Raw genomic sequence first — 26,481 nt, 5'->3', positions numbered from 1 at the left:
CCCGCCCCTGACTCCCCCCATCGCCCCCCCCTCTCTCCCTACCACCTTTAACCCCTCCCCCCCCCCCCGTCTCCCCCCTCCCCCCATCTCCCCCCCCTCTCCCCACCTTTAACCCCTCCCCCCACCCCCCCCCTGACTCCTCCCATCGCCCCCCCTCTCTCTCCACCTTTAACCCCCCCCGTCTCCCCCCTCCCCCCCATATCCCCCCTCCCTCTCTCTCTCTCCACCTTTAACCCCTCCCCCCCCCTGCCCCTGACTCCTCCCATCCCCCCCCCCGTCTCCCCCCTCTCCCTATCGCCCCTCCCCCTCTCTCCACCTTTAACCCCTCCCCCCCCGCCCCTGACTCCTCCCATCGCCCCTCCCCCTCTCTCCACCTTTAACCCCTCCTACCCCGCCCCTGACTCCTCCCATCGCCCCTCCCCCTCTCTCCACCTTTAACCCCTCCCCCCCCCGCCCCTGACTCCTCCCATCGCCCCCCCCCTCTCTCTTCACCTTTAACCCCTCCCCCCCCGCCCTTGACTCCTCCCATCGCCGTTCGCTTCAATTCTCCCGCCTTCTCCTCACCCCCCTCCCCCTGGGGTCGTAGGCGCGTTGCCTGCCGACATCCACCACCAGCCGTGCCCGCCGGTGGTTGTGGTGGTTGTTGTTGTTGTTGTGGTTGTTGTGGTTGTTTAGTAGTGGGGGGGCCCGCAACCCACACAACCCCCGCGCCCCCCCCCGGCCGCTTTGAGAGAAGGGGGGGGGGGCCCGGTTGAGGAGATTCCCCCTCTCACCTCCAACCAATCGCTCCCGGGTGGCCCCCCACGTGGCCGACCCAGCCCAGCCGGCCTGCAGGTGAGATGCGCCGGCAGCCGTGACGAGGCGAGGGGCTAGGGCCCGCGGGATTGTGCCGCGGCCTACTGTAGGCCGCTATCTTAAAAAAAAAAGGATTTTTTTACATTTAAAAAAATGTATTCGTTATAAATAAGAACGAGCGATTATTCAAATTTGCGTGGAATAGTTATGCAAATCGTAGTTGATGTGTGGGGCGCGATTGTTAAGTAACGTCAGTACACTCAGGTGCTTATTAAGCGGGTGTGAAGATTACTGTTCATCCAGCAGTGGATCGGTGATGGGGGGTGAGGTGATGATGATGGGGGTGAGGTGATGATGATGGGGGTGAGGTGATGATGATGGGGGTGAGGTGATGATGGTGGATCTGAGGTGATGGTGGTGGGGGTGAGGTGATAGGGGTGAGGTGATGATGGTGGGAGTGAGGTGATGATGGTGGGGGTGGTGTGATGATGATGGGGGTGAGGTGATGATGATGGGGGTGAGGTGATGATGGTGGATGTGAGGTGATGATGATGGGGGTGAGGTGATGATGGTGGATGTGAGGTGATGGGGGTGATGTGATGATGGTGTGGGTGAGGTGATGATGGTCGGGGTGAGGTGATGGTGGATGTGAGGTGATGATGGGGGTGAGGTGATGATGGTCGGGGTGAGGTGATGATGGTCGGGGTGAGGTGATGATGGTCGGGGTGAGGTGATGGTGGATGTGAGGTGATGATGGGGGTGAGGTGATGATGGTGGATGTGAGGTGATGATGGTAGGGGTGAGGTGATGGGGGTGAGGTGATGATGGTGAGGTGATGATGATGGTGGATGTGAGGTGATGGTGGTGGGGTGAGGTGATGATGGTTGGGGTGATGATGGTGAGGTGATGATGATGGGGGTGAGGTGATGATGGTGGATGTGAGGTGATCATGGTGAGGTGATGATGATGGGGGTGATGTGATGATGGGGGTGAGGTGATGATGGTGGATGTGAGGTGATGATGGTGGGGGTGAGGTGATGATGGTGAGGTGGTGATGGTGGGGTGATGTGTGTGAGGTGATGGGGGTGAGGTGATGGGTGTGAGATGATGATGGTCGGGGGAGGTGATGATGATGGGAGATGATGATGGGGCTGAGGTGATGATGGTGGGGGTGAGGTGATAATGGATGGTGAGGTGATGGTGGTGGATGTGAGGTGATGATGGTGGATGTGAGGTGATGATGGTGGATGTGAGGTGATGGTGTGGGTGAGGTGATGGTGTGGGTGAGGTGATGATGATGGATGGTGAGGTGATGATGGATGTGAGGTGATGATGGTGGATGTGAGGTGATGATGGTGGATGTGAGGTGATGGTGATGGCGGGTGAGGTGATGGTGGATGTGAGGTGATGGTGGTGGGGGTGAGGTGATGATGGTGGATGTGAGGTGATGATGGTGGGGGTGAGGTGATGATGGTGGATGTGAGGTGATGGTGGTGGATGTGAGGTGATAATGGATGGTGAGGTGATGGCGGGTGAGGTGATGAGTTTACTGGATTGGATCAATGCTGCTTTTTTAAAATCCTTTATATTAAGTTCGCTTGCTTGCTTAGTACCGTGCAAATCCTTCGGTCGTTTTTTAACCCACTTCCCGTGATCCAATCGAGCTGACATTTTGCACACAGACTCGTTGTGCGTGACATTTATTTTCGTGAAAAAATTTCCAAAAAATTACACTTTTTAGGAATTGTTTTTATATTTAATTACCAATTGCTTAATGGTGGCAGGCAATCATCTGACCCATAGGTGGCAGCCATCTCAAGCCAGAGGACGAGAGGACTCTAGCCGCCCCGCATATAAAGGATTTATAGTGAAAAACTTTCTTTTTACGGTACATTTTTTTATATTTGCAGCGATCGCTATCGCAGCTGACAGGGATCTAAATGTCAAAACAACAACAGCAATGAGACGTTGAACCGTGTAAGAATGTTAAATGTTATCGTTTTGTGTGTGTGTGCTACGGTAGCTTCCACACAAGTTTTTAGTAAAATTTCTCCCCCCACCACCCCCCCCCCAATCGCAACTTAATACTCAGGAATGAAATGAGCGAGCGGGTTATTTCCAATGCTCGTCGTCGGTTCGCGTCGTTATTGAGTGACCTTAAGAGTTCAACAAAATAAATTGTTTAAATAAACGAGGGGGGGGGTGGGGGGGGCTTGGTCAATGGGATGATGATGAGGAGGTGAGTTCATTTTCTCCCACGGCCAACATCAGGTTGACGATTATCTGAACTGGTCCTGGGCCTCCCCTAGGTCTACTCGGCCTCAAATTACTAACCGAGGTGCCGTGTGTGGTAAACATCGACACTGGGCGGCGAGAGGGGGGGGGTAGAGGCGGCCGGGCGTGGTGCTGGCCACCCACCCCCTCGTGTGCCGTGCGGGCCTTCATAGGTGCTCGCTAACAGCACTTGCCCCTACAGTCTGTTGAGGCTATACGGGGGATCTTTGTTGGTTTGGGGAGCGGTGGTGCAGTGGTTAGCGCACTGCGCTACTAACCCGGCGACCCGAGTTCGATTCCCGCTCACGGCTAACACCGGTGACGATCTTCTGAACCGGTCCCTGAGTCTCCCCTAGGGCGACTCGGCCTCAACTGACTAAGCTGGTGCGGTGTGTGGTAAACATCGCCACTGGGGAGACAAAGGCGGCCGGACGTGGTGTTGGCCACCTGACCCCTTCGTGTGCCGTGCCGGCCTTCATAGGTGCTAGTCGCTAACAGCACTTGCCCCTACAGTATGTTACAGGCTACACGGGGGATCTTTGTCTTTGTCTGTTTGACCATACGTCACCGCCCTGGTCACGTGGGTTGGCATTGAAGGTTCAGAGCTTATGAGTTTTGTTCGCCCGGTTCGTTCAAAGAGCTTAATCACTCATCGGATTTCCCCAGTATAAAGATTCTGCTTAAGCAGTAAGTGTGCTAACCACTGCGCCACCGCTCCCCCCACCACCGTAAATTGCTGGTCACCCCGTGGTGCCCTTATAAAACTCAACGTTCAACCTACTCACGCCGGCTTGTGCCCGCCCTCACAGTCGGGCATATTTGCGGAATACACCACGACGCCGTTGACCCTGCAGGCCATTGACCGAGCAATCCAACGTTCCTACCAGCTCCTTCCGCAGGAATGTGTTATTTTAGGCAGGAAATTCGTTTTCAAATTTAGATTATTTTTTCTGCTTGGGGGGACCACCAGACCCCCTTGAAGATTTGGTCCCACCCCAATGTTGACTCCATGGCTACTGCCTTGGGTCATACATATTTTAAATCATCATCATCTAGATCAGGGGTGGGGAACGTCCAGCCTGCGGGCCGTATGAGGACCGCGAAATCATTTGGTGTGGCCCTGTCAAGGCAACCGCAGGCGGGACTCGAAATTAAATAAATCTCGGAAAAGCAGTTTGCGAGTAGCAACATCATCATCATCAATACCAGCTAACAACATCACACGCCTCGCCAGAGAGAAGCAGTTTCATACCATCGCATTAGGGGCGAGTTAATTAAATGTTTGAACAAAGATCACAAAGTTAATTTTAAAGTTGATCATTTTGTACGGCCCGCGAATGATTTTATAAATATCCAAATGGCCCTTGGCAGAAAAAAGGTTTCCCACCCCTGATCAAGATCATCAAGATTGACAAACTTGTTCTTGGTTCTTTCGGTAAAGTCACGTAGAAGGGAAATAATAAAATAATAAAAATAAAACATAATAAAATAATTCTCACGACGTTTCGGCCACTGATTTTTTCTGTTCAGTTTGTTGTCCTTCCCCCCCTCACCATGCACCTCTCGGTTGGCTACGCACGATGCGAAACAAGTTGAGCATAAATTTCGATTTAAAGCTTTCGTGACTGCAGGGATTCATCTTCTTGGTTCTTTCGGTAAAGTCACGTAGAATGGAAATAATAAAATAATAAAGTAAAATAAAACATAATAAAATAATATAATTAAATAATATAATAATATTTTTTTTCCATTTCCATTCTACGTGCATTACCGAAAGAACCAAGAAGATGAAGTTGAGCATACATACATCCAGCAGCGGATAGCTCATGGCCGATGATGAACTCTTGCGCACTACAGTTTTGCTGGCGATGTCACAGCCGGGAGGGCAGGTCGCGTGTGGTGCGGTAAAGCGTTGGTTACTAAATACAAATAAAAACTAAACCACTGAGCTATTAGCTTCTTGTTCAGAAGCGAGCTGGCCACAAATGATAGCTCAAGCAAGTGGCTTGCCGTGCGGGAATTTATAGCAGCAGCTAAAACACTATACACGCACGACGTTGATTGTAAATATGGAGGGAAAAACCGGAGGACACGGAGAAAAACAATCTACGTGACCTTGGGGAGAGAGAGACACGCAAACTCGAAATATACAGCGGCAGGCGCCGGGTACGGGTAGGGTACGGGTATCGGGTACCCGTTTGCGACCCTGGTGCGGCCGGGTACGGGTACGGGTAGGCTGTGAGTCACTGGTGAGTCGCGGTTTGTCACTCGTTTTCCAACGTCTTGTCTCTTCTCACGATTCAAGTTCCAAGAATCAACCCACCCGCGCCTGCAACATGGCTTCATCCCAGAGGTCGCAATCGGGTATCCGATACCCGTACCCGGCCGGGTAGGGTACGGGTACGGCCGGGTACGGGTACCCGTTTGCGACCCTGGTGCGGCCGGGTACGGGTACGGGTAGGCCGTGAGTCACTGGTGAGTCGCGGTTTGTCACTCATTTCCCAACGTCTTGTCTCTTCTCACGATTCAAGTTCCTAGAATCAACCCACCCGCGCCTGCAACATGGCTTCATCCCAGAGGTCGCAATCGGGTATCCGATACCCGTACCCGGCCGGGTAGGGTACGGGTACGGCCGGGTACGGGTACCCGTTTGCGACCCTGGTGCGGCCGGGTACGGGTAAGGAATCAAAACCCGTTTGCGACTTCTGCCGACGGGCGATCCCTTGCAAGTCTGCCAAGCCCGAATCACCTGAGCCGTAGTACCGGTTTGACACGCGTGAGATCACGTGGCTGCTTGACACCGGCTGTTTGTGAAGTGAATAATGACACAATATGAGACATCTCCTTTACCAGTGGCAAAATATAGTAGTAGGTTTTTACCTTTTCAACTGGTACAAAAACTGACACCTTTATACAAGGCATCATGTTTGCAATAACCACAACACAAGCAGCCGTCCTCAGGTGAAGAACAGGGCTGGAAAGACAGACGCTGTCTTTCCGACAGACCTGTTCTTCACCTGAGGACGGCTGCTTGCGTTGTGGCCGAAACGTCGTGAGAATTGTATTTGATTGTATTTTACTATGTTTTATTTTTATTATTTTATTATTTGCCTTCTACGTGACTTTACCGAAAGAACCAAGAAGATGTACGCATTTATGAATGAATTTCATAACTCACGTGGTGCACAAACCACACACAGACACACAGACACACAGACACACACACACAGACAGACACACACACACACACAGACACACACAGACACACACAGACACACACAGACACACACAGACACACACACACAGACACACACAGACACACACACACAGACACACACCCGAACAAACGACAATAAACTCGTCACACTCGTCACGAGCACTGCCACCCTCTGGCCTGAACGAAGAGCTTCATAGCTCATCGGATTCCTCCTCTCAGGATGAATGAATGCTCTGATTCCGATAACCCCAGGCCACCCTTGCTCTTTGTACCGGTGCGACGGGGAGGGGGGGGGGTATGCCAGAGCCGTCGCCCACCACCTTCACCACATCATGGCCTTGGGAGGCTACGCGCATCGGACGTCGGAGGTCGCTTGTTTTGATCGCCCTTTTGTCTCGGTGCTTTACAGCGACGTAGCAGCAGCAGCAGCAGCCCTTGGCTTTGAGTGTCTGTCCACCCGTCATTCAGTCTGTCAGTCTATCTGTCAGTCTGTCTGTCATTCAGTCTGTCAGTCTATCTGTCAGTCTGTCAGTCTGTCTGTCAGTCTGTCAGTCTGTCAGTTATGCAGTCTGTCAGTCTGTCAGTCTGTCAGTTAGGCAGTCTGTCCGTCTGTCAGTCTGTCAGTTAGGCAGTCTGTCAGTCTGTCAGTCTGTCAGTTAGGCAGTCTGTCCGTCTGTCAGTCTGTCAGTTAGGCAGTCTGTCAGTCTGTCAGTCTGTCAGTCTGTCTATCAGCCACTCTGTTCATCTGTCTGTCTCACCCTTTTGTCTCAGTGCTTTACAGCGACGTAACAGCAGCAGCAGCCCTTAGCTTTGAGTGTCTGTCCACCCGTCATTCACTCTGTCTGTCTGTCAGTCAGGCAGTCAGGCACTCTGTCAGTCTGTCAGTCTGTCAGGTCTGTCTGTCAGCCACTCTGTTCATCTGTCTGTCTCGCCCTTTTGTCTCAGTGCTTTACAACGAAGTTGAGCAGCAGCAGCAGCCCTTAGCTTTGAGTGTCTGTCCACCCGTCATTCAATCTGTTAGTCTGTCTGTCTGTCACTCGGTCTGTCTAACATCACTTGCCCCAACAGCCTGCTAAAGGCTATACAGGGGATCTTTGTCTTTGTGTCCGTCTGTCACAATCTCAATTTGAGTTTGTGGTTCTTCACCGATTAGCCGCGGTTACCTACGCACGGTGCGAATTGAAGTCCAAACACAAAGACAAAGATCCCCCGTGTAGCCTGTAAGAAACTTGGGGCAAGTGCTGTTAGCGAGTAGCACCTATGAAGGCCGGCACGGCACACGAGTGGGTGGGTGGTGGCCAGCACCACGCCCGGCCGCCTTTGTCTCCCCGGTGGCGATGTTTACCACACGCCACGCTAACCGCTACCACCACCACCGCTCCCGTCCGTCCGTCTGTAACGTTGGGTGGGGGGGGGGTGAGCGCAACGTTGCATGAACGTTGCATGAACGTCGGCGCTCTCCCCAGGAGAAAGCCGGACACATCGATCAGAGCGTTAATTCCCCAGTCACAATCCAAACAAGAGAGGGGTCTTTATGTAAACGTGCAAACACTTGAGGAGGAGGCCAGTGGTGGTGGTGGTGTTTCTTTTATATTAACCAATCACCCGCCGGTGTCGTTGGCGGCTAAAGGTACGCGGATCCGAACTCAGGATCAGAGGTCGCAAAAAGGGTTTTGATTCCTTACCCGTACCCAGCCGGGTACGGGTACCCGTTCCCTACCCGTACCCTACCCGAAATGAGTGACAAACGGTTACTCACCAGTGACTCACGGTCTACCCGTACCTGTACCCGGCCGCACCAGGGTCGCAAACGGCTACCCGTACGTACCCGTACCCTACCCGATACCCGTACCCTACCCGTACCCGGCCGGGTACGGGTAGGGTACGGGTATCGGGTAGGGGTATCGGGTACCTGATTGCGACCTCTGGGATGAAGCCATGTTGCAGGTGCGGGTGGGTTGATTCTAGGAACTTGAATCGTGAGAAGAGACAAGACGTTGGGAAATGAGTGACACACGGTGACTCACCAGTGACTCACGGCCTACCCGTACCCGTACCCGGCCGCACCAGGGTCGCAAACGGGTACCCGTACCCGTACCTGGTCGAGTACGTGTAGCCGGGTATCGGGTAGGGTACGGGTATCGGGTACCCGGTTGCGACCTCTGCCCAGAATCCTCTCGGCGTTGGAAGCGCCGGCTCCACATCTCCGACCTCCGGGGCGCTGCGTGACCTTGCGGCCGACGACCCGACAGCCGAGCGGGTAGAAACGGAACGGTTAGGGCTGACTAACGGTGGTAAAAGTTGTATTTTATTAGTTGGGGTTATATTGCGAGTAAGTATTTCTTCTCGGACGTGTCGTTAAAGCCGCCACCCCACCCACCCGCCCGTCCAACCGCCCACTCACCCACTCACCCACCCACTCACCCACCCACCCACCCACTCACCCGCTCACTCACCCACCCGCCCACTCACCCACCCGCCCACTCACCCACCCACCCACTCACCCACCCGCCCACTCACCCACCCGCCCGCTCACCCACCCACCCGCTCACTCACCCACCCGCTCACTCACCCACCCACCCACTCACCCACCCACTCACTCACTCACCCACCCACCCACTTACCCACCCACTCACCCACCCACTCACCCACCCACTCACCCACTCACCCACCCGCCCAACCGCCCACCCACCCACCTACTCACCCACCCACCCACCCACTTACCCATCCACTCACCCACCCACCCACTCACCCACTCACCCACCCACTCACCCACCCACTCACTCACCCACCCACCCACCCACTTACCCACCCACCCACTCACCCACCCACTCACCCACTCACCCACCCACTCACTCACCCACCCACCCACTTACCCACCCACTTACCCACCCACTCACCCACCCACCCACTCACCCACTCACCCACCCACTCACTCACCCACCCACCCACTTACCCACCCACTCACCCACCCGCTCACCCACCCACCCGCCCACTCACCCACCCGCCCACTCACCCACCCACCCACTCACCCACCCACCCGCTCACTCACCCACCCACCCACTCACCCACCCACTCACTCACCCACCCACCCACCTACTCACCCACCCACCCACTTACCCACCCACTCACCCACCCACTCACCCACCCACTCACCCGCCCAACCGCCCACCCACCCACCTACTCACCCACCCACCCACCCACTTACCCACCCACTCACCCACCCACCCACCCACTCACCCACTCACCCACCCACTCACCCACTCACCCACCCACTCACTCACCCACCCACCCACCCACTTACCCACCCACTCACCCACCCACTCACCCACTCACCCACTCACCCACCCACTCACTCACTCACCCACCCACCCACTTACCCACCCACTTACCCACCCACTCACCCACCCACCCACCCACTCACCCACTCACCCACTCACCCACTCACCCACCCACTCACTCACTCACCCACCCACCCACTTACCCACCCACTCACCCACCCACTCACCCACCCGCCCAACCGCCCACCCGAGCATCGCCCGGCACAGCCAATGGGTGAGGTTTGTCAACAAGGCACAAACGTGTCGATTAGTTACACGTTCAGCACACCGGTAAAAACCCAGCGATGTTTCGCTGGGTGATTGCTACAAGAGCAGCAGCAGCAGCAACTGCACGTCACGGCTCATCGCGTGTCTTGAACGCCGCCGTGAGGTTTACTCTCCGACACAATCGCAACCGGATAGCGTGTTTTGTTTGCTCGACGCAAGCCTTGTCGAAATGGCTGGTGGCGGCGGGGTTTAAGGACACACTTGTACTCGATTGAAAGCTTCTTTCGTGACTGCAGGGATTCATCTTCTTGGTTCTTTCGGTAAAGTCGCGTAGAAGGGAAATGATAAAATAATAAAAATAAAACGTAATAAAATAATTCTCACGACGTTTCGGCCACAACGCAAGCAGCCGTCGTCAGGTGAAGAACAGGTCTGTCGGAAAGACAGCGTCATTCAGACGCTGTCTTTCCGACAGACCTGTTCTTCATTCAGACGCTGTCTTTCTGACAGCCGTGTACTTCACCTGAGGACGGCTGCTTGCGTTGTGGCCGAAACGTCGTGAGAATTGTATTTTATTGTTTTATTTTTTATTATTTTATTATTTCCCTTCTACGTGATGACTTTACCGAAAGAACCAAGAAGACACTTATACTCGCGCGATCTGACTCCCGAAAAACCTCGCGTGTGGATTACGCGCGTTTTTATTTTTCTTGCTGTCCTGAAGTAAAAACTCTCTCAAAGCTAAGTTTAACAACGTCGCGGGAGGGAGGCTTTCGCGTTACGCGCTCAGCCGGCTGGTGCTGAACGAGCCAAAACTGATTGGCCACGTTGGGGTTTTCGTGACAAGAGAGGGGTTTTAACGGCGCACTAACCGGGAGAGGGGTTTTAACGGCGCACTAAGTAGCATTTGATACGCTCTAACACGCCGGGAGGGGAAACTCTCTCGCTGGCGGGCGGAATTGGCCGGTGAGGGCGCCCCACCGAGCCGTTCGTGCGGGAACACGTCGCAACGTTGGCGATCTTCTTGGTTCTTTCGGTAAAGTCGTCACGTAGAAGGGAAATAATAAAATAATAAAAATAAAACGTAATAAAATAATTCTCACGACGTTTCGGCCACAACGCAAGCAGCCGTCCTCAGGTGAAGAACAGGTCTGTCGGAAAGACAGCGTCTGAATGAACAGGGCTGTCGGAAAGACAGTGGGAAAGATAGACCTGTTCATTCAGACGCTGTCTTTCCGACAGACCTGTTCATTCAGACGCTGTCTTTCCGACAGACCTGTTCATTCAGACGCTGTCTTTACGACAGACCTGTTCTTCACCTGAGGACGGCTGCTTGCGTTGTGGCCGAAACGTCGTGACAATTGTATTTTATCATGTTTTATTTTTATTATTTTATTTTTTCCCTTTTACGTGACGACTTTACCGAAAGAACCAAGAAGATGAATCCCTGCTGCAGTCACGAAATGCTTTAAATCGTAATTTACCGTTGGCGATGTTCGGTATGAAGTATAAAGGTGCAGCCTTGCCATCGATTGCCTACGGGCCTTCCCAACCCCCCCCTGTCCCCCCCATGCCTCTCCGCTTACTATCCGTGCGTGCGCCTGGGGTTCTGTTTGGGTTGTGTTGCCCTCAATGGGTTATACGTATTTTGTTGTTGTCGCTGTTGACGAGTTCGATCGAAACTGTAAGTTGCGTGGGTGGATAAAATTAAACAATCCCGTGCGTGTATCGCGTCAAGGTGGCTAGGAGATGTTAACTACCTCGCCTGGGATACAGGAGGTCGTGGGTTCGATCCTGACCTTGACGTCTGCTATATATTTGGAGTTTGCGTATCTCTCTCTCTCATCATCACGGTGGTGAGATGTTAACTACCTCGCCTGGGATACAGGAGGTCGTGGGTTCGATCGTGACCTTGACGTCTGCTGTATATTTGGAGTTTGCGTGTCTCTCTCTCTCTTTCTCTCATCATCACGGTGGTGAGATGTTAACTACCTCGCCTGGTATACAGGAGGTCGTGGGTTCGATCGTGACCTTGACGTCTGCTGTATATTTGGAGTTTGCGTGTCTCTCTCTCTCTTTCTCTCATCATCACGGTGGTGAGATGTTAACTACCTCGCCTGGTATACAGGAGGTTGTGGGTTCGATCCTGACCTTGACGCCTTATGCTGTATATTTGGAGTTTGCGTGTCTTTGTCTCTCATCATTATGGTGGTGAGATGTGTTAACTACCTTGGCTGGTATGCAGAAGGTCGGGGGTTCAATTGTGACCCTGATGCCTGCTGTGTATTTGAAGTTTGCGTGTCTCTCTCTCATCATTATGGTGGTGAGATGTTAACTCCCTTGCCTGGTGTACAGGAGGTCGTGGGTTCGATCCTGACCCTGATGCCTGCTGTACATTTTGAGTTTGTGTGTCTCTCTCATCATTATCATGGTAGTGAGATGTTAACTACCTCGCCTGGTGTACAGGAGGTCGTGGGTTCGATCGTGACCTTGACGCCTGTTGTATATTTGGAGTTTGCGTCTCTTTCTCATCATCATCATCACGGTGGTGAGATGTTAACTACCTCGCCTGGTATACAGGAGGTCGTGGGTTCGATCCTGACCCTGACACCTGTATAATTGGAGTTTGCGTGTCTCTCTCTCTGTCCCCGTGGTCGCGTGGATTTTTCTCCGGGTCCTCCGATTTTTCCCTCCACATTTAGCATCATCAACATCTGCATGCTTTGAGAGTATTTCGTTGCTGCTATCCATTTCCACACAACGATAATGATGATGATAATCCACGTCGTTGAGCTATCATTTGCGCTTCTGAAAAAATTAACCCGTAAAAACAAAGTTTTTCACTATAAATCCTTTATATGCGTGGCATCGGTTTTATTTTATTATTCATTTCTGTTTTTCTTGAGTAAGAGTTTCATTTTATCACATTGGTATTTTAAATTAAATGTGAAATTTTTTTTTTCCTAAAAAGTGGAAAATTTAGGAACATTTTTTTCACGAAAATCAATTGTCACGCACAACGAGTCTGTGTGCAAAATGTCAGCTCGATTGGATCACGGGAAGTGGGTTAAAAAACGACCGAAGGATTTGCACGGTTGTAAGCGTGCAAGCAAGCAAGCAAGTGAACTTAATATAAAGGATTTAAAAATAGCTACATAGCTAGGTGATCTTAACCTGGTAAAAAATAAAAATATATTTTTTTGTAGTTTCTATTTTTTACATTTTCCAATACTCTGCAATCCTGTCGCGTGTTTTTTTTTTGTATCGTTCGTTGTTGCAACTCTCTGACCCTCGTGCCCCGGTTCGACATCCGTGAGAAAAGAGATTTATGGCTCAACGGATTCCTCCTGCAGTAACAGGTCCCTGCGGGGTGGGCTGGTAGGAACGAATAACCAAAGAATAGAAACATAATGTATTATATGACACTTGTTTAGCCAGGAAAGCCTCACTGAGTGTAAAGGTTTTTGTAGGGTCCTGCCAAGTGTTTGCAGTAGGGGGCGATGCTGCTACACCGAATCGGACGATACGAAGGGAGAGTTTGAGGCCTAGTTCTAGGCTTTATCCTGCAGTATAAACACACGTTCTGATTCTTCTGATTCTGACAAAGAAGCTATATTGCTCAGTGGGCCTTACCTTTCGATTTAAAGCTTCTTTCGTGACTGCAGGGATTCATCTTCTTGGTTCTTTCGGTAAAGTCACGTAGAAGGGAAATAATAAAATTATACATATAAAACATAATAAAATAATTCTCACGACGTTTCGGCCACAACGCAAGCAGCCGTCCTCAGGTGGAGAACAGGTCTGTCGAGGAGACAGCGTCTGAATGACACGCCCCAGGCTTGGAGCGACTATTTAAGCTGGGATGGAGGGGGGAAGAGCGCCTTGACAAAATAATTTGCATACCAAGAGGAATTTAGCATATTTCGATTTAAAGCTTTCGTGACTGCATGGATTCATCTTCTTGGTTCTTTCGGTAAAGTCACGTAGAAGGGAAATAATAAAATAATAAAAATTAAACATAATAAAATACAATTCTCACGATGTTTCAGCCACAACGCAAGCAGCCGTCCTCAGGTGAATAACAGGTCTGTCGGAAAGACAGCGTCATTCAGTCATTCAGACGCTGTCTTTCCGACAGACAGAAGAACAGGTCTGTCGGAAAGACAGCGTCATTCAGTCATTCAGACGCTGTCTTTCCGACAGACCTGTTCTTCACCTGAAGACGGCTGCTTGCGTTGTGGCCGAAACGTCGTGAGAATTATCGTATTATGTTTTATTTTTATTATTTTATTATTTTCCTTCTACGTGACTTTACCGAAAGAACCAAGAAGATAGGCCTTACCTGGTAAAATGATTTTTTGTGGGGGTGCTCGCTAACTGCATTTGGTGGTGGGTGGGTGGTGGTGTTTGTGTCTGTAGGGGACCGCAGAGTTAGAAGCGGGAAGCGGCTGACATCTTGAGCAACGAGGGACCAGTTTCACCATCGTCTCACCGGCACCACCGCCACCACCGCCACCACCGCCACCACCGCCACCACCATAAGACAAAGACAAAGCCTTACAGGACTGTTGGGGCAAGCGCTGTTGGCAAGCACCACCGCCGCCACCACCGCCACCACCGTGACCACCGCCCCCACCACCTCCACCACCGAAAGACAAAGCCTTAACAGACTCTAGGGGCAAGTGCTTTTAGCAAGCACCACCGCCACCACCGCCCCCACCGTCACCTCCGCCACCTCCGCCACCACCGCCACCACCGAAAGCCAAAGCCTTAACGGACTCTAGGGGCAAGTGCTTTTGGCAAGCACCACCGCCACCACCGCCACCACCGCCACCACCGCCACCGCCGTCCGCCACCCCGCGTGGCCGGATGGCGTGGTGCTGGTGGTGGCGCTGCCCGTCGTCCCGCCCGCTGATGCTGCTGCTGCTGGCGCTGGGCGTGGTGCAGCTGTGCGCGCTGCTTCTGCACGTGGGCGGCTACGGGCACGCGCTGCGCGACGCCGTCGCCTCGGCGTTTGCCGGCGCCGGCTCCGACTACGACTACTCTCGCCGCACCGACGTCTACGCCAACCTGAGCCGACTGCTGCTGATGGCGCCGCGAGATGGTCCCCTGCCGCTGTGCCCCGAGCGATCGCCGCTCCTCGGTGAGGTTTGGTTTTTTGTTTTTGTTTGTTTCGGGGATGGCGCCCGCCGGCGCTGCTACCGTCTGGCTGCGGTAGGGGCCCCGGTCGGTCTTGGTCGGCCTCGTTTGTGAGCCCTGACGACAAGGCACTGCCTAGAGGTGCCTTAGTCTGCCTCTGTGAGCCTCGGTATTGTTTACAATGCGTATGTGGGGTGTCTTAGTCTGCCTCTACAAACCCTCTCTTCCTTTCTCCCCCCAACCCCCCCCCCCAACCCCCCACCCACCCCCCAACTACTTCCCCCACCCCCCAACCCCCCACCCACCCCTCACACCTCCCACCCCCCAACCCCCACCCACCCCCCACCCCCCAACCACTCCTCCCAACCCCCCACCCACCCCCCCTCCCCCAACCCCCCACCCACCCCCCACCCCCCACCACCCCACCCACCCCCCACCCCCCCCAACCCCCCACCCACCCCCCCTCCCACCCCCCAACCCACCCACCCCTCCCTCCGCAGTGGGCCCCATAGACATCGACTTTGAGAGGCACCAGCGGCTGAGCGAGATCGCGCGGCACAACCCGCTGGTGCGCGCCGGTGGCGTCTACTCGCCGCCCGACTGCCACGCGCGCCACCGCACGGCCGTGGTGGTGCCCCACCGCAACCGGGAGCACCACCTGCGCCACCTGCTGTACTACCTGCACCCCGTCCTGCAGCGGCAGCAGCTGCACTACACCATCTACGTGGTGCACCAGGTGAGCGTGCACAGCATCAACGTCGTCGTCACCATCATCAACGTCAACATCACCATCATCACCATCGCCATCTACGTGGTGCACCAGGTGAGCGTGCACAGCATCAACGTCGTCAACGTCGTCAACATCATCATCATCACCGTCAACATCGTCAACATCAACATCATCACCATCTACGTAGTGCACCAGGTGAGCGTCGCGTGCACAGCATCAACATTATTGCCGTCAACACCATCATCATCACCATCATCACCGTCAACACCATCAATATCTAGGTGGTGCACCAGGTGAGCGTCGCCTGCACAGCATCGTCATCATCATCATGATCACCATCATCATGATCACCATCATCACCATCATCATCACCATCATCATCATCACCATCGCCATCTACGTGGTGCACCAGGTGAGCGTCGCGTGCACAGCATCAACATCATCACCATCACCATCATCAACATCAACATCATCACCGTCAGCACCATCGCCATCTACGTAGTGCACCAGGTGAGCGTCGCGTGCACAGCATCGTCATCGTCGCCGTCACCAACACCATCATCATCATCACCGTCATCATCATCACCATCATCACCATCATCACCATCATCATCATCACCGTCAACACCATCGCCATCTACGTGGTGCACCAGGTGAGCGTCGCGCGCACAGCATCAACATCATCGCCGTCACCAACACCATCATCACCAACACCATCATCACCATCATCACCGTCAACACCATCGCCATCTACGTGGTGCACCAGGTGAGCGTCGCGTGCACAGCATCAACATCATCGCCGTCGACACCATCATCAACATCAACATCATCAACGTCGTCACCATCAACACCATCACCATATACGTGGTGCACCAGGTGAGCGTCGCGTGCACAGCATCAACATCAACGTCGTCATCACCATCATCATCATCAACGTCGTCACCATCATCACCATCAACATCACCATCATCACCATCACCATCTACGTGGTGCACCAGGTGAGCGTCGCGTGCACAGCATCGACATTATCGCCATCGACACCATCATCAACATCAACGTCGTCACCATCATCACCATCATCACCATCATCACCATCATCACCATCTACGTGGTGCACCAGGTGAGCGTCGCGTACACAGCATCAACACCATCACCATCACCATCAACACCATCAACACCATCAACATCATCACCATCATCACCATCATCACCATCGCTATCTACGTGGTGCGCCAGGTGAGCGTCGCGTGCACAGCATCAACATTATCGCCATCAACACCATCATCACCATCAACACCATCAACATCAACACCATCACCATCATCACCATCACCATCATCACCATCACCGTCGTCAACATCAATACCGTCGACATCATGGTCATTGACGTTCATTCTCTCACCCCCAGCTCGCTCTGAGAGCACCGTAACATCAACACCATCACCATCATCACCACCACCACCATCATCACCATCAACACCATCAACACCATCACCGTCGTCAACATCAATACCGTCAACATCATGGTCGTCGACGTTCATTCTCTCACCCCCAGCTCGCTCTTGGAGCACCGTAACATCAACATCATCACCATCATCACCATCATCAACACCATCACCATCATCAACATCACCACCAACACCATCATCACCATCAACACCACCATCACCATCATCACCACCAACACCAACACCATCAACACCATCACCATCAACACCATCATCACCATCAACGTCCCCAACATCAACATCATCACCATCATCACCACCAACACCATCATCAACACCATCACCATCATCATCAACATCATCACCATTAACACCACCATCACCATCACCGTCGTCAACATCATGGTCGTCAACGTTCATTCTCTCCCCCCCCCCCCGCCCCCTCTCCCCTCTCCCCCATAGGCCGGCAACGAGACGTTCAACCGCGCCAAGCTCATGAACGTGGGCTTCCGCGAGGCGATGGCGGACGACGAGTGGAGCTGCGTCTTCTACCACGACGTGGACCTGGTGCCCGAGAACGACCACAATAGCTACACGTGCGACACCAACCCCAAGCACGTGTCCGCCGCCATGGACAAGTTCAAGTACAGGTACGGGCGGGGTGGAGGGGGGGGGGCGGGGGGGGGGGTGTGGGGGGGGGGGTGTGGGGGGAGGGTGGGGGGGGAGTGGGGGGGGTGTGGGGTGGAGGGGGGGGGGCGGGGGGAGGAGGTCGGGGCGGGGAGGGGTTGGCAACCCCAAGCACGTGTCGGCCGCCATGGACAAGCTCAAGTACAGGTACGGGCGGGGTGGAGGGTGTGGGGGGGGGTGTGGGGGGGGGGTGGGGGGGGATTGGGGGGGGGTGTGGAGGGGGTGTGGAGGGGGTGTGGGGGGGGTGTGGAGGGGGGGGTGTGGGTGGGGTGTGGGGGGTGTGGAGGGGTGTGGGGGGGGAGGGTGGGGGTGGGTGGGGGGGAGGAGGTCGGGGCGGGGTGGGGTTGGGTGGGGGGGGCCGGGGCGTTGGCTGGAGGTGTCTGCAGGGTGAAGGTTTGTCCAGGAGAGGGCAGCAGAACAACAGTTGTTCTGAAGGTGCGCACCGCAGAGGTCGCAACCAGGGTACCCGATACCCGTACCCTACCCGATACCCGTACCCGGCCGGGTACGGGTACGGGTACCCGTTTGCGACCCTGGTGCGGCCGGGTACGGGTAGGCCGTGAGTCACCGGTGAGTCACCGTTTGTCACTCATTTCGGGTAGGGTACGGGTACGGGTAGGGTACGGGTACCCGTTTGCGACCCTGGTGCGGCCGGGTACGGGTACGGGTAGGCCGTGAGTCACCGGTGAGTCGCCGTTTGTCACTCATTTCCCAACGTCTTGTCTCTTCTCACAATTCAAGTTCCTAGAATCAACCCACCCGCGCCTGCAACATGGCTTCATCCCAGAGGTCGCAATCGGGTACCCGATACCCGTACCTGGCCGGGTACGGGTAGGGTACGGGTACGGCCGGGTACGGGTACCCGTATGCGACCCTGGTGCGGCCGGGTACGGGGAAATTTACGCGCGATGTCGATGCTTAAATGTGGAGGGAAAAAACGGAGGACCCGGAGAAAAATCCATGCGGCCACGGGAGACACGCAAATTCCAAAAAGGGTGTCGAGCCCACGACCTCCTGTGTACCAGGCGAGGTAGTCAACATCTCCTAGCCACCGTGATGATGACAGAGAGAGAGAGACACGCAAACTTCAAATATACAGCAGGCGTCGTCAGGGTCGGGATCAAACCCACGACCTCCTGTACACCAGGCCAGGTAGTCAACATCTCCTAGCCACCGTGATGATGATGAGAGAGAGAGAGACACGCAAACTCCAAATATACAGCAGCAGGCGTCATCAGGGTCGGGATCAAACCCACGACCTCCTGCACACCAGGCGAGGTAGTTAACATCTCCTAGCCACCGTGATGATGATGATGAGAGAGAGAGACACACAAACTCCAAATATACAGCAGGCGTCGTCAAGGTCGGAATCGAATCCACGACCTCCTGTACACCAGGCGAGGTAGTTAACATCTTCTAGCCACCGTGATGATGATGAGAGAGAGAGAGACACGCAAACTCCAAATATACAGCAGGCGTCGTCAGGGTCGGGATCGAATCCATGACCTCCTGTAGACCAGGCGAGGTAGTCAACATCTCCTAGCCACCGTGATGATGATGAGAGAGAGAGAGACACGCAAACTCCAAATATACAGCAGCAGGCGTCAGGGTCGGGATGGAACCCACGACCTCCTGTACACCGGGCGAGGTAGTCAACATCTCCTAGCCACCGCCGTCCAGAGGCGCAGCTGCTTGAGGCAGTACAGCAAGCGGGTTCCTGTAGGTTTCACGGCGGCCTCTGGGGGTGCATCAGACGGTGACCTGGCGCGTCCACCATAATTAACGCAGTTTGTTTTCGCGTGTTGCGATGTTAATGAGCAAATAAACCAAGCACATTAACGTTGTTGTTGTTGTTGTTGTTGTTGTTATTGACGTGAAACTTGTTGACTTGTTGTTTGTCTTTCTGTGCACTACTGGCAACGCAGCAGCATCAAAATCACACGTTTTCTATGCATGTATGTAGCATCCCGTGTGTTTCCAGTGTGTGTGTGTGTGCCCCATGTGTTACGCGTGTATCTTGTACGTTGAACTTCGGACCGTACGTAGCCGACCTTGGGGGGGGTGGGAGCGGTGGTGCAGCGATACCCGCTCACGGCCACCACCAACACTCCGTGGCAGCGGTTATCTGAACCGGTCCCGGGGCCCCTCCCCTAGGTCGACTCAACCTCAAATGAGTACCCGGTGCGGTGTGTAGTAAACGTCACCACCGGGGAGGGGCGTGGTGCTGGCCACCCACCCCCTCGTGCGCCGTGCCGGCCTTCGTGGGTGTGCTTCAGGCTAACGGCGCTTGCCTCTGTCACGGCTGTGCGGGGGGGGGATCTTTGTGGTGTCTGTAGTGCGGTGTCCCGCTGTGTTTCCCTGCAGACTGCCGTATCTGCGGTATTTTGGCGGCGTGTCAGCGCTCAGCCCTGAGCACTACCTCAAGATGAACGGCTTCCCCAACACCTACTGGGGCTGGGGAGGGGAGGATGACGACATCGCACACCGGTGAGACCACGCCCGCTCGCCCGCTCACCCGCCCGCTCACCCGTCCGCTCACCCGTCCGCTTACCGGCTCGCTCACCCGCCTGCTTGCCCGCTCGCTCAACTCCCGCTAACCCGCCCGCTCGCCCGCTCACCCGCCCGCTTGCTCGCTCGTCCGCTAACCCGACCACTCACCCGCCCGCTCGCCCGCCCGCTTGCCCGCTCGCCCGCTCACCCGCCCGCTCGCCCGCCCGCTCACCCGCCTGCTTGCCCGCTCGCCTGCTAATCCGTCTGCTCGCCCGCCTGCTTGCCCGCTCGCCCGCTCACCCGCCCGCTCGCCCGCCCGCTCACCCGCCTGCTTGCCCGCTCGCCTGCTAATCCGTCTGCTCGCCCGCCTGCTTGCCCGCTCGCCCGCTCACCCGCCCGCTCGCCCGCCCGCTCACCCGCCTGCTTGCCCGCTCGCCTGCTAATCCGTCTGCTCGCCCGCCTGCATGCCCGCTCGCCCGCTCACCCGCCCGCTCGCCCGCCCGCTCACCCGCCTGCTTGCCCGCTCGCCTGCTAATCCGTCTGCTCGCCCGCCTGCTTGCCTGCTCGCTCGCCCAGTCATCCGCTGGGGGTGGGGAGGACGATGATATCGCCCACTCGCTCTCCCGCCCACTCTCACTCGCTCACCCGCCCACTCGCTCACCCGCCCACTCGCTCACACCGCCCACTCTCACTCGCTCACCCGCCCACTCTCACTCGCTCACCCGCCCACTCTCACTCGCTCTCCCTCTCACTCTCACTCGCTCACACCGCCCACTCTCACTCGCTCTCCCTCTCACTTGCTCTCCCACCGACCCACCCACTCACTCGCTCTCCCATTCACTCACTCGCTTGCCCGCTCACTCGCTCTCCCACCTACCCACTCACTCGCTTGCCCGCTCACATCGCTCTCCCACCTACCCACTCACTCGCTTGCCCGCTCACTCGCTCTCCCGCCCACCCACTCACTCGCTTGCCCGCTCACTCGCTCTCCCGCCCACCCACTCACTCGCTTGCCCGCTCACTCACTCTCCCACCAACCCACTCACTCGATTGCCCGCTCACTCACTCTCCCACCTACCCACTCACTCGATTGCCCGCTCACTCACTCTCCCACCTACCCACTCACTCGCTTGCCCGCTCACTCACTCTCCCACCGACCCGCCCACTCACTTGCTCTCCCTCTCACTCTGCCTCTCACTTGCTCTCCCACCCACCCACTTGCTCTCCCGCCCACCCTCACTCGCTCTGCCTCTCACTCGCTCTCCCACCTACCCACTCACTCGCTTGCCCGCTCACTCGCTCTCCCGCCCACCCACTCACTCGCTTGCCCGCTCACTCGCTCTCCCACCCACCCACTCACATCGCTCGCCCGCTCACTCGCTCTCCCGCCCACCCACTCATTCGCCCGCCCGCCCCGCCCTCCCCGTTGCATGTCTGCGTGCGGGTGGGTCGCCGGCCACGCTGAGCGGGAAGCGTTTTCCCTCCCCGGTCCCCGTCGCCCGCCCACGCAGGGTGACCCTGGCCAAGATGAAGATCGTGAGGCCTCCAATGAGCGTCGCCCGCTACAAGATGGTGAAGCACCGTGCAGACCAGGGCAACGAGGAGAACCCGCACAGGTGCCACACAACCACAACAACCACAACCACCACAGCTACCACAACAATAACCACAATAACTACCACAACATCAACCACAACCACCACAACAACCACCACAACAACCACCACAACAACAACCACAACAACAACCACAACAACAACCACAACAATCACCACAACAACAACCACAACAACAACCACTACAACTACCACAACAACAACAACCACAACAACAACCACTACAACTACCACAACAACAACAACCACAACAACAACCACAACCACCACAACTACCACAACAACTACCACAACAATCACCACAACAACAACCACTACAACAACCACTACAACTACCACAACAACAACAACCACAACAACAACCACCACTACAACAACCACCACCACAACAACCACAACAGTGCCCACAACAACTACCACAACAACCACCATAACCACAACAACAACCACCACAACAATAACCACAACAACCACAACAACCACCACAACAATCACCACAACAATCACCACAACAACCACAACCACCACAACAATCACCACAACAACCACCACAACAACCACCACAACAACCACCACCACAACAACCACAACAACTACCACAACAACCACCACAACAACAACCACAACCACCACAACAACCACCACAACAATCACAACAACCACAACGGTGCCCGCAACAACTATGGTGACAGCCACAACCACTGCTCCAATACCACCCATCCACCCACCTACTCACAACCACCACAACAACCACCACAACAACCACCACAACAACCACCACAACAACCACCACAACAACCACCACAACAACCACCACAACAACCACAACCACCACAACCACAACCACCACAACAACCACCACAACAACCACCACAACAACCACCACAACAACCACCACAACAACCACCACAACAACCACCACAACAACCACCACAACAACCACCACAACAACCACCACAACAACCACCACAACAAACCAGAACCACAGCGACGAACCCAGCCAACCCCTCCGCTCGACTCACGACCCCGCGACCTGTGACCTCTCCACCCCCCCCCCCTCTCCGTTGAACCCCGTGACCCCGCCCCTCCCCACAGGTTCACGTTGCTGGCGCACACACGCCGCATGTGGAACATGGACGGCATGAACACGCTGTCGTACCGCCTGCTGTCGCGCGCAGCGCGCTCGCCGCTCTACACCAACATCACTGTCGACATCGGCAAGGAGAAGCAGTAACCGTAGCGACAGCAACCGCAGCGGTGACCGCCGGCCCGGGGGAGAGACTTTGGGCGCGGACGATCCGGCAGGGTTTTAACCGTACCGAACCGGCAAACCCTGCCGCTAAACCGCTGAGCTTCGAACCGTGTGCGGCTGTGAGATGCGTCTTGCTGAAGCGCTAACCCCCCCACCAAGCGTGAGCTTGAGCCGTGCGTGCCGAGTTCGCTCCGTCAAACGCCGCCGCTCAACACGATCACTAAACCTCATAGCTAAACCCTCGCTGCTCAACCTCATAGCTAAACCCTGCCGCTAAACCCAATCACTAAACCTCATAGCTAAACCCTCGCCACTAAACCTCATAGCTAAACCCTCACCGCTCAACCTCATAGCTAAACCCTCGCCACTAAACCCTCGCCACTAAACCCTCGCCGCTAAACCTCATAGCTAAACCCTCTCCGCTCAACCCTGCCGCTAAACCCTACCGCTAAACCCAGCCGCTAAACCTCATAGCTAAACCTCATAGCTCAACCCTGCCGCTAAACCCTACCGCTAAACCCAGCCGCTAAACCTCATAGCTAAACCTCATAGCTAAACCCTGCCGCTAAACCCTACCGCTAAACCAGCCGCTAAACCTCATAGCTAAACCTCATAGCTCAACCCTGCCGCTAAACCCTACCGCTAAACCCAGCCGCTAAACCTCATAGCTAAACCTCATAGCTAAACCCTGCCGCTAAACCCTACCGCTAAACCCAGCCGCTAAACCTCATAGCTAAACCTCATAGCTCAACCCTGCCGCTAAACCCTACCGCTAAACCCAGCCGCTAAACCTCATAGCTAAACCCCTGCCGCTAAACCCTACCGCTAAACCCAATCACTAAACCTCATAGCTAAACCCTCGCCACTAAACCCTACCGCTAAACCCAATCACTTAACCTCATAGCTAAACCCTGCCGCTAAACTCTACCGCTAAACTCAATCACTAAACACAACCGCTAGAACTGACTGCTAAACCTTCGCCGCTAAATCCTACCGCTAAATCCTATCACTAAACCTCGTAGCTAGACCCTACCGCTAAATCCTATCACTAAACCTCGTAGCTAAATCCTACCGCTAAATCCTATCACTAAACCTCGTAGCTAAATCCTACCGCTAAATCCTATCACTAAACCTCGTAGCTAAACCCTACCGCTAAATCCTATCACTAAACCTCGTAGCTAAATCCTACCTCTAAATCCTATCACTAAACCTCGTAGCTAGACCCTACCGCTAAATCCTATCACTAAACCTCGTAGCTAAATCCTACCGCTAAATCCTATCACTAAACCTCGTAGCTAAATCCTACCGCTAAATCCTATCACTAAACCTCGTAGCTAAATCCTACCGCTAAATCCTATCACTAAACCTCGTAGCTAAATCCTACCGCTAAATCCTATCACTAAACCTCGTAGCTAGACCCCTACCGCTAAATCCTATCACTAAACCTCGTAGCTAGACCCTACCGCTAAATCCTATCACTAAACCTCGTAGCTAAACCCTACCGCTAAATCCTATCACTAAACCTCGTAGCTAAATCCTACCGCTAAATCCTATCACTAAACCTCGTAGCTAAATCCTACCGCTAAATCCTATCACTAAACCTCGTAGCTAAACCCTACCGCTAAATCCTATCACTAAACCTCGTAGCTAAATCCTACCTCTAAATCCTATCACTAAACCTCGTAGCTAGACCCTACCGCTAAATCCTATCACTAAACCTCGTAGCTAAATCCTACCGCTAAATCCTATCACTAAACCTCGTAGCTAAATCCTACCGCTAAATCCTATCACTAAACCTCGTAGCTAGACCCTACCGCTAAATCCTATCACTAAACCTCGTAGCTAAATCCTACCGCTAAATCCTATCACTAAACCTCGTAGCTAAATCCTACCGCTAAATCCTATCACTAAACCTCGTAGCTAAACCCTACCGCTAAATCCTATCACTAAACCTCGTAGCTAAATCCTACCTCTAAATCCTATCACTAAACCTCGTAGCTAGACCCTACCGCTAAATCCTATCACTAAACCTCGTAGCTAAATCCTACCGCTAAATCCTATCACTAAACCTCGTAGCTAAATCCTACCGCTAAATCCTATCACTAAACCTCGTAGCTAGACCCTACCGCTAAATCCTATCACTAAACCTCGTAGCTAAATCCTACCGCTAAATCCTATCACTAAACCTCGTAGCTAAATCCTACCGCTAAATCCTATCACTAAACCTCGTAGCTAAATCCTACCGCTAAATCCTATCACTAAACCTCGTAGCTAAATCCTACCGCTAAATCCTATCACTAAACCTCGTAGCTAAATCCTACCGCTAAATCCTATCACTAAACCTCGTAGCTAGACCCTACCGCTAAATCCTATCACTAAACCTCGTAGCTAAATCCTACCGCTAAATCCTATCACTAAACCTCGTAGCTAAATCCTACCGCTAAATCCTATCACTAAACCTCGTAGCTAAATCCTACCGCTAAATCCTATCACTAAACCTCGTAGCTAAATCCTACCGCTAAATCCTATCACTAAACCTCGTAGCTAAATCCTACCGCTAAATCCTATCACTAAACCTCGTAGCTAAACCCTACCGCTAAATCCTATCACTAAATCTCGTAGCTAGACCCTACCGCTAAACCAAACCAAGAGCTAAATCCTACAGCTAAACCGCAACGCTATACCGTATTGCTAAACCCCACCGTGAAACTCTGCCCATGAACCCGAACCTCTAACCGCACACTGCGGAAGCCTGGATTGCTAGACGATAACACTAAAATCACGCCCACAAAACCTAGAGCTGTAGACACAGACATAGAGAGAGACACGCAGAGAGAGACAGAGAGAGAGAGAGAGACAGAGACATAGAGAGAGACACGCAGAGAGAGAGAGAGAGACAGAGAGAGAGAGACAGACACAGAGAGAGACACGCAGAGAGAGAGACACAGAGACAGACACAGAGAGAGACTGAGACAGACAGACAGAGACACGCACCGCAAACTCGATGCACTAAGAGGAGGGGGTGAGTGGGATGTAGGGGGGGGGTGAGCGGGGGTGGGGGGGTGAGCGGGGGTAGGGGGGTGGGGGGTAGGGGGGGCGGGTGGTGGGGGGGGGCGGGTGGTGGGGGGGGGGCGGGTGGTGGGGGGGGGTAAGTTTTTTGTAAACACACGATCACCGCTCTCCCGATCGGCGCACAAATATTTATTTATTTATTAGCGATTTCAAACTAAGCTTCAAGGCACTTTGTTCACAGTGAGATGCTTGCTCAGCGATGCAAGCTTCGAG

At 54.2% G+C, this 26,481-nt stretch overlaps 2 protein-coding genes across 2 annotated transcripts in view; both read left to right on the top strand.

Annotated features, from left to right (window-relative positions):
- Positions 1-873, top strand: part of LOC144952033 (uncharacterized) — a 46,316-nt gene extending 45,443 nt beyond the window's left edge. The window contains exon 17 of the mRNA XM_078882424.1: positions 819-873. Within this exon, the coding sequence (XP_078738550.1) occupies positions 819-873 (55 nt within the window). The remainder of the gene's footprint in view (positions 1-818) is intronic.
- B4GALT3 (beta-1,4-galactosyltransferase 3) lies at positions 553-24,129 on the top strand. The gene is made up of 7 exons (XM_078882511.1): positions 553-834; positions 14,254-14,977; positions 15,474-15,709; positions 17,614-17,801; positions 20,203-20,325; positions 21,840-21,944; positions 23,040-24,129. The coding sequence occupies exons 2-7, from the start codon at positions 14,704-14,706 to the stop codon at positions 23,176-23,178; spliced, it is 1,065 nt and encodes a 354-aa protein (XP_078738637.1). The 5' UTR covers positions 553-834; positions 14,254-14,703; the 3' UTR covers positions 23,179-24,129.
- The last annotated feature ends 2,352 nt before the right edge of the window (positions 24,130-26,481 follow it).

This window comes from Lampetra fluviatilis, chromosome 65 (assembly GCF_964198595.1).
Source record: "Lampetra fluviatilis chromosome 65, kcLamFluv1.1, whole genome shotgun sequence".
NCBI classification, from domain to species: Eukaryota; Metazoa; Chordata; class Hyperoartia; order Petromyzontiformes; family Petromyzontidae; genus Lampetra; species Lampetra fluviatilis.
Note: the sequence above shows the minus strand (reverse complement) of the source record. Positions and strands in the feature narration are given on the sequence as shown.